Source organism: Anopheles arabiensis, chromosome 3, assembly GCF_016920715.1.
Source record: "Anopheles arabiensis isolate DONGOLA chromosome 3, AaraD3, whole genome shotgun sequence".
Classification (NCBI taxonomy): Eukaryota; Metazoa; Arthropoda; class Insecta; order Diptera; family Culicidae; genus Anopheles; species Anopheles arabiensis.
In genome coordinates, this window is record NC_053518.1 from 22193549 (window position 1) to 22210790 (window position 17242).

The following is a 17242-nucleotide window of genomic DNA, read 5'->3' on the forward strand; positions in this document are numbered from 1 at the left end:
ATGAACACGGTGCTACCAGCTCTCAGTCTCCACTTTCCAGGATGACGACGACCGAAGAAATATTAGCTACCGTGTGGTTCGCTGTTCGCGTAGAGCATGACGGTTGAAACCGGGTCCAGCTATGGGACGCATGTTTCGGACGTTGGCGCACATTAAATGGATGTAAGGTGCACGTTCGGTACTACTCTGCTGGACGATAGGAAGGGCCAGCTGCTGCTGGTTCACTTGCTTCCCTCGGGCACAATTTGAATGGATTTTTGGCATAAAGCTTTGAAGCGGGCGAAGGCGGCAGACGATCATCAAGTGAAGTTGTTTCAATGCTGCAGCTCGTTGCTTGTAAACTGTCTATTTAATGTGGAGTTTCCTCTCGGTGCAACTGTAACAGAAACACAACAATCAAGCAGTTCCGCATTAGTTTCAACTACTGTTTACTTTTTCGGTTGAACAGGTTGTTAGAGAGTGCTACATCCATTTTACCCCTGATGTCGTATTACTGAATGAATGAGTAACGACTCTTTCTCATCAGTTTTAAATATCTCTTCTATAACTCCCTCCCATATTCGAATGGCATTAAACAAGCTTCTTAGGATCATGACAGGGGCGTCAAACTATTTCTAAGATCCTTCAACCAAAGTAGTGAGTCAATCTATTACAGGCTTCGATCATTTTCCTTCAAGCGGTTTCTTTAAATCGACTTCTTTGAATTATGTCAGGAGTGTCTAACTATTTCCAGGATCCTTCAACTTCGATTGGTAATCAATCGGGGCTCATACTCTTATTTGATTTATTGATTTAATTTAGTTATTTCTGTATTCTTCTCTATGTCTCCCAATGCATTCTTGTCAATTGATGGTCCTTATGGGCTATTTCGTTACTATTGTGTTCTTGTATTGTTAGGACCCACCAATTGTATCAATAATTTTATATTCTTGGAGACAGTAGTGAACTTATGTTAGGATCATTGAACCATCTTCATGTAACCATTGATCACGATCAGTCATTCAATATGTGCATACGAAATAAAACTTATTTTCCATCACTGAAAAGAGGGCTTCATGAGGATGTATTTTAATGAAATTATGTGACATTTCAAAAAAATGTGTCCCATATCCCATGGCAAAATTAAATAATATCATATGAAAGATTGATAAAAGTGTGCGGACGGTGTACGCACCTCTTCATCGTTTTGCTATTCTTTCGCATTGCTAAAAGGAAAAAAAAACAATGACCAGATCTATTAAAATAATAATACATCATTATTAAATGCTGATTAAGAGCCGTTCTCTAGTTTATCACGCAGAACGGGGTGTCATTGTTGGCTCTACATGACAAATCCGTGTACTTAATTATCTACTGCAGCACTTGTTTCACAATGCAAATCATCGTTTTAAACAAGTGGCTCTTTCCGATATTAATTATCCTTCACGAAAGTTCACAGTACAACTAGTGTTTACACTCGACAAACAGATAAAAGCATCCACAGTGAGTGTGATTACAAGCTACTAAACAGTTCCATTTCAAGGTGATAGGCGAACAAAATAACGCTTCGTGTTAGGTCCAACGTTTGGATTGCGTGCAGTGATGTTGATCCATGTTTTGCCTTTCTAATTACATTCCCGTGCATCAGTTTGACCAGGTTTTTTTTTGTCTTCTGCGATGAATCTGCTCTGAGAACGAAGAAAAACGGCAATTATTGAAAATAGGCACTCAAAACCACACTTAAATCCACGATATTTAAAAGCATGTTTTATTTTCCTTCAAAACACTCTCACATCCTTCATCCTTTTCCGACAGCGTAATTGTCTTGGTGTGTTGTCTCTCATGCTACATTTAATCAGATTAAATCCAGTTGATTTATGCTGCACGATAGCTTCCCCCCTCCGCCCCACTACTTCCCGTGGCCCATAATGATCAAGCAATAACCGATTGGCGATGGACCGTCATTTACAATGTGCCAATTTGCATTGACCACTGGTATTGAGCCACGCCACGCCCCAGCCCCCGTGATCCCCGCCGTGCACTCTCTTGTTTGCGCCCTTGCCCCAATTACAGCCCCAGTGCTTCATTAGGATACCAGCACCAGTCGGGTTTCTGTGTTAAGATCGAAAAACGATGTCGATGTAAAATATTAAAGGCTTAGGAGTGGCCTTTAGTTGGATTCATTACGAAAAGGCTTACGGAGATGAGAAGCTCAGAAAATTAATTTCTTCGCTTGGGAAACTGAACAATAAAGTGGTCGATTATGTCTCGAAGTATGTCGAAGAGATTCTTGAATTGTTCGTTGAAATAAGGACACGATTAGGAGCAGAAGTAAATTTTACTATATTATGGGGTAGCAAGCTCGTGTGTCGGTGATCCTACGTACCTTACTATTGTTCTATTTATCCCTATTATAATTATTCCATTTATCCTGTTTGTCAGTTATTTGTTTAGATTTAAGCTACATTTCATCAAAACAAATGGCAAGCAAATATCCAAATTTGGATGTAATGGAAAACAATTAAACGTTTAATACTTCACTATGTTCCAATACATCATAAGTAAACAGGAAAAAGAAGAACTGAACAATTAGCATACAAAGATCGATTAATAGTTAATAAATATCATGCTTAAAATGCATCCTTTCATCTATTTTTATGAGCAAAATTTACAATTTGAACTGAAAATTATTAATTTACAATTTGAACTGAAATTTACAAAAAACACAAAATTATCCAAATCTGGATGTAATGGAAAGCAATTAAAAGTTTAATTCTTCAATATGTTCCAATACATCATGAAGAAAGAAGGAAAAGGAAAAGGAAGAACTGAACAATTAGCATACAAAGCTATAACTATAAATCTCATCGCCAAATTCAAATTTAAAAAGACTTCCGGAATATTTTATGTTTAAAATGCATTTCTTTCTCCCTTTTTACGAGCAGAATTTCAATGTGCAATTCAAATTAAAAATGAAATTTTATAGTTAGAATTAAAAATGCTTATTAATGTAGTTTGCCATAATTATAGCAAACTACTATCGAGGTTCGCTATAAAATAAAAGCAAACGATTTGTCCACAAAACGATCACCACGGGGCCACAGTGCACGATCGGGCATGATCGTGACCGCAAGCAGGAAACCACAGTGAATATCTCACGCTCTCACCTATTTTCAAATCAATTGTGGAATTATTTTCACTTGTCGGTTGTCGTTTTGCTGTTGAGATTATTCATTTTTGGTACGAATAAGCAAATATCATGGTTAGCTAGCTTAACGTTGTTTTGTTCTGGACGTGCTTGTGTGGCACAGTGTTTGATGGAATAATTAATGCTTAATTGATTATTACCATGATTTGCATAAAATCGTCAATAAAACTACTGCGGCGCTATAAACTAAAATCAATCGTAAAACGATCATGGAAGATCCCCACTAACCATTGACCGGAAGCGTGCGGCTCGGATACCTTCGAGCGTGAGCTTCAAACTAAGCACCGTTTGCTAAATTCTCGGCCAGGTGTTAAATTGCGCTCAACCCTTGAGCGAACGACTCAATTTCCCTGTTGTTTTTTTTTTTGCCCAATCCTGCATGTCGTCCTGCGAACCTCACTACGTCATCAGTTTGCTTAAACGTGAACCACATGCAACGAACGATTCGGTTCGCTATTCAATCACAACCACAGCCAGCCGCCCTAACCGCGTGCTTCAATATTGACCGTAAGCACATTGTTCTAAAAGCGAAAGCCAACAAAGCGTGCAGAACGGGCGTTGTAGTTTGAACTGGACCGTGTTGAAGAAGACGCCACCGAGAGAACGGACCGAGAAGAGCGATGCGACACCAACGCCACACCACACTAGAGCCCGGATGACCGGGCTGTTGGTTCAAACTGTTATCACATTCCGCTTACCAAACCGCTGCTTCACTTCAACCCTCCGATATGCGACCGACCGTCTTTCGGCGGGGCATAAACCACAGGCACGAACCGTCAAATACACACATCGAACTCACGAACCCCCACACACGAGCGCACGGTTGTGTGTGGGGAATATAAAAATTATATCAGAACCCAGCGGGACCCGCTATTGTCGTTCCGCCGTCAGCTGAGTGAGGTCGTCGTCGTCGTCTCCGTCGTGGTACCATGGTGAAACAAGTGCCGGAACCGCGATAGTAGTTGCCACACATCCGCACGAAAACAAAGCAAGTGGTTAGGCTGGGGATCAATTCGGCTGGCGAAGAAATCCACCTTCAAACAGGTGCTGCAGTGTGCAGAATAATAGTGAACACGTGTGTGCTAGATCCCACGCAACAAAAATCACTGCAGTGCCCGGGAGATCATGTGCGATCGAAAAGTGGTGAAGGTCGTGTGAGCCTATTTAGAGGTGGGCTCCCTTTTTGCTATCAGTGTCCAAAATATCTGCGGTATTTCCCCCGATCCGGACGATTGTTTTAACTCTGATTGGCGCAAACAAAATGACGAGCTACATCGAAGTGAGCATACACTCGGAACCGGAAGATGACGATCATCACGATCTGTCCGATCTCGAGCTGCAACAGTGTAATAGCAGCGGCAGCCGCCAACACCTGCTACAAAGCATCACAAATGTAAGCAAACCCCAACAATCCAGAGGGGGGCCGGCCAGAGGGAGAATTTAAGCTTAGCTGAAGAACCACTATCTAATCGAAAGTGGCCTATCGTGATACTTAACCCACCACCAACCCTCTTCTCGTGATCGTAACGTGCCATCAATAAGGCAGGGGGGTGTATGATAGGGCGACAGCCAATTCATACACAATTGACAAGTGATAAGTGAAACAAAAAAAAATAGATTACAAGAGAGAGAAAAAAACAATCAAGTCTCGCAATCGTGTAAAACCTCGTTTGTTTGTTTACGTGTGTGTATCTTCCAGGCGTCCCAATTTGTAGTAGCATAGCGTAGCCAAAACACCGAACGAACGATAATGAACCAAATGTCACTATTATGTACGAACAATTTGGAGCCCACGGCGTTAGAGAGTGAGGTGTATGTGTGTATGGGTCTGAATTTACAAACGAAGCACATCGAAGAGTGTGGGTGGTGGTGTTGTGGGGATGGAATTACCTTACCCCCCCCCCCCTTCCGTTCAGCTGGGTGCGTGATAAACCTTTGGTTGAGGTTGAAGTGTTACCCTCTTAGGCGTTCCATTGAAATTATTCGCCTTATAATGCATCGGTGGTAACGCGATCATTAGAGGCAGCTTGGGGAATGAGGAATGAAAACTGCTGTAAACTAACGGTTGGCGTTTTGTTTTGGGATTGTAAGGGCTGTCTTATAGCAATTGATGGAAGAACTAAACCACGTTGAGGTTGTTGATGTTTCTCTAACGATAAGAGACGTTTTTAACCACATTTATGAGGTTTTTGGAAGGTTCATTTTTCCCATGTAAAGCTTGGTTCATTTAGAAAGAGGACACTTGGTAACTAATGTAGCTTGTTTATACCATTATTCTGATTGAAATGCTTTCTAAAAATGATACAAAGGTACATAAAAAATAAGGAATTCTTAGACTACTAGAAACCTGTCGATTTGACCAGTAAATTCCACCAATTCTACATTCGTTCAATGTTCAATGTTTTCCCCAATTTCTGATCCATTATCGCCCAATATCTCTCTATTGGGCGGCTTTACGGCAATTTCGTGGATTCGAGTGTTTTGGGATAAACTTTACTGCATTCTCGTTATACTATTGTAGTATCTAGCCAATACAGGACTTAAGAACATCATGAAAACTTATTATAAACATTAAAATCAGAACCTCTTGCCATTGTTCTTTTTAGATTGAGATTGCAATGTTTACATGCTTCTCAATCATATCCTTCGTAAAGTTGGATTCGTCGTATAGTAGTAGCGTGATCAAATCATAGTCCAATATGTTAGGTCTATCCTTGATCTTCCGATCTTCAGTGAATTCCTAATATCACGGAGGATATAAAGGGAAATTGCATGAACATTGGACTTATTGCACTCTTTACTCCAGTAAACCAAAAAACTGTTCCTACTATCATTGCAACAAAGTGCTGCAATTGTAAATGAACCTTCTCAAATGAAATTTCAGAATTTCAAAGCTAAACCACACGCTGAAGATCACACTCTTCGAGGAGCGTCGATCGCTCAACGCATGCTTCGTTGCCAACGTTCACGCGCGTTTGCTCTGTGACGTCCTTGATTGGAAATTGATAAACAAACGAGCGAATAAAGAAGATAATACACAGCAACGCGAGCTACTTCAACATCTTTTGCCGGCTCGACGCGACCTCACACAGAAAGAAGAGTGCCAAAATTATCACCAATTTCCGCCAGCCTCTGCTGCGGGAGTAGGAAAAACAGCCGATCTTTACCGCGTATACGGCGCGAGTTTGGGGAGTTGGTAACAGCAGACGATTATCGCAGACGTGCCTATCTTTCTCCGGCGTCATCAACACCGGCGAGACGTAAAAGAGAGTCCCCCAATCGCTGGTGACGATGCCCCTGGAGATTAATTTACAAGTGGAGAACACTCACTTGCGTACCTTTCGAAGATCAAGTTACGATCGGGAGCTACGATCAAACTACGTCAATGAAAGGTGTATCACAACAGTTAGGGAGCAACATTGGGACATTGGAAAAAACAAGACCACGGTCAACAATTAGCCCTGACCGTCATCCGGGCATATATCTATGGAAGGGCGCATTAACTGCTTTCATCCGGAAATTGGGCAAACCTGCCTTCAGATCACAATTCCATTGTGGAATTGCCAAGTCACGCGTTTTGCCCCAGTGTCACACTGTGTGCTAATTGGAGACCACTCCTCAAGCTCCTGTGTGTGCCAAGCGCTTAATGCGTGTACTTGCACAATTCATCTCCAATCTGCTATTAATCGACACGATTAGCACCATCTCACCGGATGTTACTCTAGGCTTTTTGTATAAAACGACCACGCTATGCATGTGTGTTTTTGGAATTTCTAGGCATCATCTCGAGTGCGTCATTGATAATGGTTTAGGAAAACTAATCTAAATTTATTCTGCTACCCTTATTGCAGCTTTCCAAGCCCGACTGTCTCTTCACATCGGCAGCACAATCGTCCAACGAGTCCTATGGCAAGGCAGAGAAGCGGAAGCTTATGTGGGCCACACTGTTTACGGTAGCGTTTATGGTAAGGAGGAGCGTTACTTACGAATATTTGCACAATATCAATTCCTGTCTCATCAAATCACTTTCTTTCTCAATGGCAGACAGCAGAATTCGTGGGAGGATACCTGTCCGGCAGCTTAGCGATCATGACGGACGCGGCCCACCTGCTTTCGGATTGCATCAGCTTCGTGATTGCGATCATTTCGATCTGGATCTCGAACCGACCGGCCGACGCCCGGATGTCCTTTGGCTATCGGCGGGTCGAGGTGCTCGGTGCACTGCTGTCCATCTTCGGCATCTGGGCCCTGACCGCCGTGCTGGTGGTCATGTCCGCCAATCGACTGATCGAGGGAGATTACGAGATCGACGCCGATACGATGATCATTGTGGCGATCCTGGGCGTCGTAATGAATATAGCGTAAGTGTTGTGATCCACTGACGGGGTGGCGCTCTTATACTCATTACTACTAATCCCACCGATAGGACGGCATTCATTCTACACGGGTCCTGCAGTGTGGTGCCACACAGCCACAGCCACGGTCACAGCCATGGCGGACATGGTCATCATTCGCACAGCCATTCCCACGGCCACAGTCACATTTCTCGGCCACGGTCGAAAACTCCTCAGCTCGTCGCACCACGCCTCTCACTGTCAAGGTCCTGCTCGCCGCTACCACGTCGGATGCTTCGCGCACAGTCCTGCGATGAGAAAAAGTGCGACAAGCTCGAGCAGCTCATCATCCCGAACTATCCACCGAGCCCGCAGACAGGGAGTCCACTATCGTCGCGTCAAAACAGCCGGCACAACTCGTTCGCCCTCACCGATCACAAACAGCGGCCAAGCCTGGACACGATTCTCACCAACGCACGGCTAAAGCTGCACAAGGAAAGCCTTCGACATCGGATGAGCATCGACGCTGGGTTGAACTCGCCCGATCTGATCAGCTCGAGCAAGCTGGCGTACTCGCGGATCAGCACCGAACCGGAATCTTCCACCCGGGGGCACAGTGAGGATGAGGAGCGTGGAGGCGACCGGTTGGATGCATCCTCTCCAGAGCATCATGCGCATCATCATCATCATCATCAGGAGCAGCATTGTGCGGAGGACGTGGTGCAGGATGACAGCAGTAATCTGAACGTTCGAGCGGCCATCATTCACGTGATCGGCGATTTCATACAAAGCATCGGCGTGTTGGTAGCTGCAATAGTAATCAAATTTGCGGTAAGTGTTGAGCTTTATTCGAATGCCCGGTTCTTCGGAGTGTACTTACGCGTCCCGGTTCTTCGTCGTCCACAGCCTCACTTGAAAGCGTTCGATCCGATCTGTACGTTCGTGTTTTCGCTGATCGTGCTCGTCACGACGGTACGTATCTTCCGCGATTCGATGCGCATACTGGTGGATGCGGTACCCGTGGACGTGTCGCTTGAGCGGCTCTCCTCCGAGCTGGCCTACATCGAGGGCGTTAAGACGGTGCACGATCTGCGGGTGTGGAGCGTTTCGACCGGGTGGAACGTGATGACGGTGCATCTGATGATCGGTACGTATTTGGGAGGGCGTTTTTCGCTTCATGCCTCGAGCAAGCAATTTAACAAATTGACTTTTTTCTCGCAATTTTTCCACCAGATCCGTTAGCGAACGCTTCGGAAATTCTTGCCACGGCGGATCACATCGCGCGGCACGATTTCCGCATCAAGCACAGCACGGTGCAGATCGAGAAGATGCACTTTTAGCAAAGGTGATCACCATCTTCGCCTGCCAACACACACAATTGTGATTTCACAGCCCTGCCGCCGTCCGTGCAAGAAGCGATCCTCAATACTTTCTGGTCACTGCACAAATGCGCTGTGTTAATAGGTTATAAAAAAAGGTCACAGTCTTTTCCAGTCTGTAAGAACAAGTCAGCAATTAGGGATTTAAGAAAAAAAGGCTAAATAAAAGTTAGTTTTAAACATTGAGTGAACAAATAAACGACGTAATGTTTGAACGATTTATTTAAATCCATTCGATTTTGACGCATTTAAAGTTTTGCTGACATCTACACATAAGCCAAACAGAAAAGGAACCGATTTATATACTTTAAATAGGTGTTACACGTTTCCCTCGAGTCTCTGTTGTGTGTTTGTGTGTTTGTGTGTCTAATAGAGCGCGTCAAGAGCACCATAACCGGCTTCATCATATCAAGCGCGCAGCTAGAAAGCTGCAGCATCTACTAATCCTAAATACGTGTTTTGACCCCACTCCCAAGCGGGAGGGCTCTTCAAATGTGTTTCTGGTGTGTGAGGAGGGGTTTTTTTTATTACATTAAAATAGGTAATTTTTGCTTCATAAGTTCAAAGACTTCTTCCGCTGTGTACGCGTTCATGTGTACGTGGGTTGTGTAGTTATCGCAAATTACAATTCGTGTTCATATATTGGTGGTTTTGTTTGCATGTTTTGCCTTTGTTTCAATTTCAAATTTCTATTATAATTCTCGATAATTAGAGTTCGTTTACTTCGTGCTTGTGTTTATATGTAATTCAATTTATCCTACCGCTTTTTTTAAATGGTTTTTATCGCTCTTTACTTGTGTTTGCTGTTGCTTTACTATTATAATAGTGTTCTCTTTTTGTTTGACATTTCTATATATTTGACCTATACGACCTTCGTTTTGCAGCTGCAGCGCTACGTTTTTGAGTTCAGTAAAATGTGCAAAAAAATTGCGCAAATCGAAAAATAAACGCACCGAAGCGTCACTACGTATCGTCCAGGGAGAGCGCTCCCTGAGTTCGCCCCCATCCACCTTAGTTCAAGCTTAATTGGGTCCTCGTTGTTTACTAACTTCACAACACGCTTCTACACCACTGCTTGTAGGTGTTGGATTAACACCGATCTTATGTTTAACACACACACATCATACATACTTTGCTGGGACGACCAGGGACGCGACAGGGATACATATAGCGTGTGTGTCTGTGTGCACGGTTACAACACTCCATATACTGTTGTTTATGGGTAATGACTTTTGTATGCTTTCTTCATCTAGATCGCTTAAATAATCGTTTCTTGAGCCACTGCATCACAAAGAATACAGTTTCGTTTTTATGATCCGCTTTGTATGATGCATTTTACTATCAACTATCGTTGGAGAGTGACTGGAGGCGTAGAAAATGAAACAAAACGCAAAGAGAGAGAGTCTTAGTTTCTCAACATAAATAATAGTTGTTCCCTCAAAATGGAAAAAAATGCATAGTTAACGTTTTACAAGAATGAATTTTTAAACTATTTCATGCAAAGAAAGTAAAAACTATAAAAACCAAAAATAGTACGTTTTAAAGGGAAAAAAGAGGGGAACCGCAAAAAATGCTTTATTTTTTGTTTTGTACTCATAATGCACGCACCAAAAGTTTGCTTTCTTCTGGTCAAAGAACGATTTCAATAAGGCACTCTTGCTCAGTGGATCAATTTTCGCTAAACGCAATATGTTTGTGTGTTTTTCTCGATTTTGTTTCATTCTTTCGTTTTGCTGCTGCTTCTCCACTCTTAACGTCAAAAAATACAAATGCTTCAAAAATGTGTCCATCTAATACGCTCGCGTTCGAATTTCACCTGCTATCACACCTATTTTGCATATCATAAATGTGTAATTAAGGCTTTTTGCAAAGGAAAGGTATCTACGGAAGAAGCCAAAAAAGCTAACGAAAATGTTAAGCAGTAGTAGAATGAGACTGTTTGTATTAAGCAACGTGTAGCAAAATACAAACGCGCTACATAATGAACCGATCGGGCGGCTAGTAGCAGTAATAGTGTAGTAGTAACGGTAATAGGCAATTCGCAAACGGAAGGCAATTTAAGCTCGCGTGAAAGTAATCGACCTGCGCTCGCAAGTGGAAAATAATCGTAGAATCTATTATCTACAAAGATTTGTCCCCTCCACGACAGGCAGGCGTTCTTCAAATTGGAAGAAAAACTGTTGTAAAACTCTTGTACATATCTCATCATCATCATCACCACCACCACCGCCACCTGCCACAAAATGCAAAAGCAGCTCATGTCTGTTGGAGGAGGATGAGGTTGGATTTCTTTCGCCACTAGTTTCAACAAGAGAGGAGAGCGTGTAAAAGCAACACGCGTTATACACGCGCGCTGCAATAATAATAATAGTAGTAGTGGATGCTAATAATAGAGTAATATAAGCAGCGATAATAGAACTAGATAAATGATGTTCGATTGTTTGCTTCTTTTTTTTGTTTGTTAATAAATAGAGATTCTTTCTCATCTTACATTTCGATTTGCTTCGGTTTCGCAGTTTTGTGTTTGTGTAGCTCCACTGCATGTACATTTTAGTAGTAGTATAGTATAGTATGGTTGTGTCGGTTTCATATTCAACGTGTGAGTTGTGGCTTTAAAAAAAACTAATAGTTAACACGCGTGCGTAGTACGACCGGGATGCGCAAAGGGCAAAAGCAAAGAGAACGTACACCTAAACTCTGCTACTAAAACCTCTTCTCCTCGAGGGGGCTCTTCTACTTGAGCTTGTCTTTAAGAGTGTTTGTTTGTTTGCTTGTTTCCTTGGTTAAACCTATCTTGTCGTCTTTCCTTTGTATCTTGAGCTAACCAAAACCTAACCAAGTCCCTTCTTTTATCCCTCTTTCAAGGTTTGATTACACTGAGCACACACAAATCAGTTTCTCGATTGCATTTTGCACGCGGGTCATGGAAAGTGGGACTTGCGGTGCCCAAAGTGCAGCAGCATCACGCGGAAACGGAAGGTACGTTTTTGTCCAGGTGAAAATGGGGTTTGTTGAATTGGTTTTAATGATTTTTTTAAAAAAGTCCTTTCGTGTCATTTTACATGTAAAAACTAGTACTTACAATAACAGGCATAATAATAAATTTATAATATTCGACCGTAAAAATGTATAAAACAATCACATTGTTGTGTACGTGCTTTCCAACAGTTCATAATTCTTGCTTCACGCGCTTCCTTCTGGTGTCCAGTTTACGGTTGTTACGGGGTTTTTTTGATGATCGTTAGAGTTTTCTGCAATCTTAGTGCAAAAATGGGATAAATGAAAATGCTCAAAACTTGCTTCCACCTTGTGGTAGAGCACATACATCTCATCTCATCGCGGGTACATTGGAAGGGATGGAATTTGTATACTAAAAAAACATCCGAGCGCTACCAACCCGTGGTGTGCTCGGACAAATTATTGAAGGAGGGATTTTTAAGATGATCATGATATTTACGTAGTCTTGCATTCACGTGAACGGTTGTTTCGGTTTATTTTCGCCGTGACGATCGATGCTACGGGTTTCACTGTTCCGGATAGCTTAACGAAAACTGTCAAAAATAAGGTTCAGTCCAGTGTGTGTGTGTGTAGTAAAATTTACAAAACATTACTCGTCTCTCCACCAAGTGGTCAATTTTCCTCACACCGCCTAGCTTTAGCTCGATTCCGCTTGCGTTTCATCTTAACTAGAGACAGCATCTACAGTTTGTATTGTTGTGTGTTGTTGTCGCTTTCAATAAAATTTTCGCTCGGTTTTAGTTCGAACTCCGAAATGAGCCTATCTCAGGTATGGGGGGGGGGCGCGTGTGACGGAAAAAAGCTTAAAGCAATCGTACTGTTGCTGCTGCCGGCTCACGAGATCAACTCGTATCGACCAGCGTCGTCGTTGCGGCTGCTGCGGCGGTCCCTACCGGAGGGACGACGGCCGTGCTACAGTTGTTGTCATCACCACCACCGACGCCGTTTTGTTGCGCTGCTGGCTCGTCGCTTGCCGGGGCAAATATTTCCACCGGCGTCTGCTGCTGGCTGTTGGCCAGCTTCTGCTTGCGCTTCATTTCCATCAGCTGCTTCCGCTGGGCCTCCCGCTTGGCTGCCGCCAGCGCGGCCGACGCCTTTTTCGCCTCGACACCGTTGCTGCCGTCTGTCACGGAGGTGCCGTTCGCTGTGCCGCCAGTTTTGTACGGACGCTTTACCAGCTTGGTGCGCGTCGCTCCCCCCATCCCATTGCGAGCTGGTGGCGGTGGACTCTTTGGCGCTGGTTTCTACAATGGCAAACACAGTCAAAGGGAGATCAAGAAATGAGCGGAAACGAAACGAAATTGTACTTTGCTTGACGCAAATTACGCGCGATTCTCTCCCTTTCCGTACAGCAAAAGTTTAGCACAAAAAGGAGAACCGGTACGTTTCGTGCGAGACAACTTACCCGCCAACCGTTTTTCCGGAACGAATCAATTTCGGCAAAGCTAGCGTCGACGTTGTTTACCTGCAGCATCACCATGTCCCAGAAGCCTCGCAAATCTTCGCCGGTCGTTTGGAACTTTTCGTCCGGCGATTGGTTGAGGTTCGTGTAGCACAAATCTAGAAAAGCAATTAAATTCACAAAAAAAGGAAATTAGTTTCGATTTTATGTCTGTTTCCTAGATATGAATGCCTTATTTTCCATTGCTGTATATCGCTTGTTTGCGATCGTTTCCTATCAATTTTTCTAATAAACTGTACGAGTGTGAGGGTGCTAAATGAAACAAACACACCGTCGTGTCACCTTCGGCTGTATTAATTAATGCGAAAAATCAAAGCGTAACTCACAGAAATCGTTACGGGCCGGCCCAACCAGAAACACACAAAAACACGAACAGGAGGAAATGATTGTATGGCCTACACGCGGCAGCGAATAATCAACGCACGAAAGCGTTTGTTTTGATGGTGGCGGCCGGCCATCACCGCCTTTCGCGCGACCATCTATTTATGGATCGATGGAATGTTTTGTTTTGCCTTTGTGCTATTCGTTGACAACATTTCGAGCAAATTATGCGTGAGTCAAATATGCAATATTTAAACATTCCATCTTCCATGCACACATTGTTTCAAAATTATAAAGCGACTATTAGGCCCCTGAACAAAGGAATAAAGATAGTTTTCGTGTTTCAAAATCAAAATTCTTATCAACGTAATTGATTTATCTCTTCAAAGGAAACGACACCACGCGCGTCATTCGACTTTCAATTAATCTACACTATCTGGGTATTAATACTACACCGTGCAGCTGTTCTTATCTTTGGATAATCTTTTCTACGCTAGAAATAAAAACATGTAGCGCCACGTGACGCTGCGAAAACAGTTCTACAAACAAACATCGCCCCGCATATACACTGCAATCCCACCACAATACTAACCTTCAAATTGTTTCATTTTTTGCGAACACAGCAGGCGGGCCTTGCCCACAGCAACCAGGATGTATCCGTTAATGTCCTCGCCGAACTCGACGCCATCGGCCTAAAATTAACAGCAGAAAAGAACTATCATCAGCTGCCAAATCATACACTTTAAGGGCGGACAAGACAAGCGGCGCAACGTGCAAGTGGATTGGAAGAGGAACCGGCACACACATATGTCTGTCACATGAAAATGAAAATAGACAAACATCGTCCGTCTGTTTGGTGTGCTCGGAAAAAGGGGGCAAAATGGAAAGTAGAAGTAAGGAACACCTTACGAAGCGATGAGGTGTAACAACGTTATCACTACCGGACGCATCCCAATACACTCACATCCTCCCTCTCTTGACCACTCAAACACCTTTCTTGCCCCCGCAATGCGTACCTTCAACAGATTGATTTCTTGCTCCACTTCGTCAGCCATTGCTTTGAGCCGGTTCTGTTCGGTTTTTAGGATCCGCAGGAAATGGTTACCATCCAGCACAATGTTGTTGTTGCTGCTACTAAAGCTGCTGTCGTTGCTCCCCTGGCCATTTGTGGTCACCTCGATTGGTTTACCATTTGATTGGATGCCTCCCTCCGCCACCGGATGGACAAAATCGGCCATCGTCGCGACCGCGGGCAACGTGATGCTGCTGGCGGCCACCGGTTCCATTACCACCGTGCTTCCGCCGTTCGCTGTGCGCATACTGTCCGCGTCGAACTGACTGCTATTATCACAATTCACAATTTCACCACCGCCAACAACAAGCACTTCCTCCTTCTTCACGCTCACTGCAGGTACTTCACTTTCAAGCCCGTTGGTGATGGTGTCACTGCCACTGCTCTGTCGAACACCGTTCTGTACGCCGTTTTCGATCACACTCGCGGCGACGACTGTCGTCGGCTTTGGCTCGTCAGGTACGACAGTGGCGGCGGCCGTGGCAATGGCGTTACCACCATCGGCAGTCGACATTCGACCAACACCGTTATCGGCCGCGGTACCCGACGACGGCGACACCACTACCAGCGAGCGCATCTTTTCCTCCACTATCACCGTCGTCGATGACGTTACCGCCGCCATCGATGTCTTGGTGGTGGTGGTTGTGGTCGTCGACATGTCGGTAGAACTCGAGCGGCTCTGTGACGCGGTTTCGTGATGATGCTGCTCCGTTACGACGCCGGTGGTATGCTGCTGCTGCTGCTGCTTTGCCTCGGTGATGGTGCTGCTGCGTGCACTAGTAGCGTTACTATGGTGATGGTTGCTTGTTAGCAGAGCATTCTCCTCCTCCTCCTCTTCAGCAACAGTCCGTCCATTAGTGCTGCTGCTTGTTGTGGTTGTGTGCGAAGAAATTCGAGCATTTTTCACCACCATGGTGGATCGATTCGTAACCATCGTGCGGTGATCCTGTTCTTCCCGCACCAGGGAATGCTGCTGCTGCTCGAGGTGATCGGCGTTGCTGCTGTTGCCGTTCGATTGCGTGTACCGTTTCGGGCCGGTGGTAAGTGTGATATTCTCTTCCGCAGTGTTGCCATTCGCATGCGTCGCCGCACTGCCGTTGACGGCCGTGGTACGATTCGCCGGCGGTGCTGCCGGTTTCGGCATCTTTTTCGGTGAAAATATTTGCAACTGGGCGCGGAATTCGGGCCGCAAATGTCGCAGCACGGGCAGCGATTCAACGTCCGCCTCGTCGCTGCCGTTGCTCACTTCCGCCGCCCCGTTTAGCTGCTTGCCGTTTTCATCGTGCAGCGAGCCGCCATTGGTTCCGCCGTTCGTCACGTGCAGACCGCCGGCCGTCCCATTCGCTACCCCATTCCGGGCCGTTCCATTTCCCATCGGGTGATGGTGGTGTTGCTGTTGCTGTCCAGCCTGTGCCGTACTGCTGTGATGGATCAGCTTGCCCGGCGCACCGCCACTGGTGTTGTCGTTGGCAATGTTGTTGAGGTACTTGCGCTCGCTGCTGCTGTAGTTCTGCTTGTTCAGCACCACCACCTCGCTCGCCCCGTACAGCTTCTCGACGCGCTGCTGGATGAAGCTCTTCTTCGGCGTCATCAGCAGCTGGGCCGTCGCTTCGTCCCGCGCGTGACTGCTGATCTGCGACTGGGAGGAAATTACCTTCGTACGCATGCTGCCCGCAAAACTTCCATTTCCATTGAACATCCCCACGTTGTCGGTCATATCGGCACCGCCCGAGGGCGGTGACAGGATTGAGCCATTCATGCCACGCATCCTTCCAGCAGCACCACCATTCACTACACCGGCACCGTTCATCTTGAGCATTCGGTTGCCGCCTGTACTTGCGCTGTAGTTGTTATTATTGTTATTGTTGTTATTGTTGATGGTGTTGTTCATGCTCACGTAGCTGAGCGTTGGCGCGGCCAGCAGATGCCCACCGGCACCGGTCTCGGTACGGTTGTAGTGGAGCGTCGCGATGATCGGACGGCTGGGTGAAACTTCGCGCGACTTGTTAATGTCCTGGCGGAGCTTCGAATCGTACGTGGTCAGGTTCGAGTACCCATTGACGCAGCACGCCAGGTTCAGATAGCTCGGCTTCTTGTTCGTGGCTGCGGTTGGTGAGCTGTCACCGGTGCCGCTCAGCAGGGGCTGCAGTGCTTGCTGCTGCTGCTGCTGCTGCTGGCCGTTGGGTGCTGTGGTCGTCGTGAGCACCGTGCTGATGTGTCCTGTCACCGGGTCCAGTACGCTCGTGACTGCTTGGCAGTTAATGACCGGTAGCATACAACGCTCCTTGATGCCGGCGGTGAATTCGCGCGTAATGTCTTTGCCCGAAATCGGTGTTAGAAAGTTCAGCTCTCCGGAGGTGTCTGTGGGGATGAGGGAAGAATAATAAGGAAATGTAAAAACTCAGAAACAATCACTTTGATGGTAAGAGAAATAGGCAAATTATTTAAATTTCAACAGATCGATTAAAA

At 45.2% G+C, this 17242-nt stretch overlaps 2 protein-coding genes across 6 annotated transcripts in view; one reads left to right on the forward strand and one right to left on the reverse strand.

The window, feature by feature from the left end:
* The first annotated feature begins 4043 nt into the window (after positions 1 to 4043).
* On the forward strand, positions 4044 to 9128 carry LOC120905206 (zinc transporter 2-like). Of its 2 annotated transcripts, none has more exons than XM_040316089.1 (6): positions 4044 to 4466; positions 7039 to 7152; positions 7232 to 7548; positions 7614 to 8352; positions 8428 to 8668; positions 8755 to 9128. In XM_040316089.1, exons 1-6 carry the CDS (start codon positions 4449 to 4451, stop codon positions 8859 to 8861), a joined length of 1536 nt encoding a protein of 511 aa, XP_040172023.1. In that variant the 5' UTR covers positions 4044 to 4448; the 3' UTR covers positions 8862 to 9128. The 2 variants fall into 2 exon arrangements, with proteins under 2 accessions (XP_040172023.1, XP_040172022.1); XM_040316088.1 differs by having other exon boundaries at positions 4046 to 4580.
* Positions 9129 to 11313: 2185 nt separating this feature from the next.
* LOC120905205 (uncharacterized protein DDB_G0283357-like) overlaps positions 11314 to 17242 on the reverse strand; it is a 38807-nt gene continuing 32878 nt past the window's right edge. For all 4 annotated transcript variants that reach the window (XM_040316083.1, XM_040316086.1, XM_040316085.1 and 1 more), the window contains 4 exons: positions 14718 to 17134; positions 14294 to 14393; positions 13324 to 13478; positions 11314 to 13162 (listed from right to left, as the gene is read on the reverse strand). In XM_040316083.1, coding sequence (XP_040172017.1) covers positions 12761 to 13162; positions 13324 to 13478; positions 14294 to 14393; positions 14718 to 17134 — 3074 coding nt within the window. In that variant the 3' untranslated portion in view covers positions 11314 to 12760. The remainder of the gene's footprint in view (positions 13163 to 13323; positions 13479 to 14293; positions 14394 to 14717; positions 17135 to 17242) is intronic.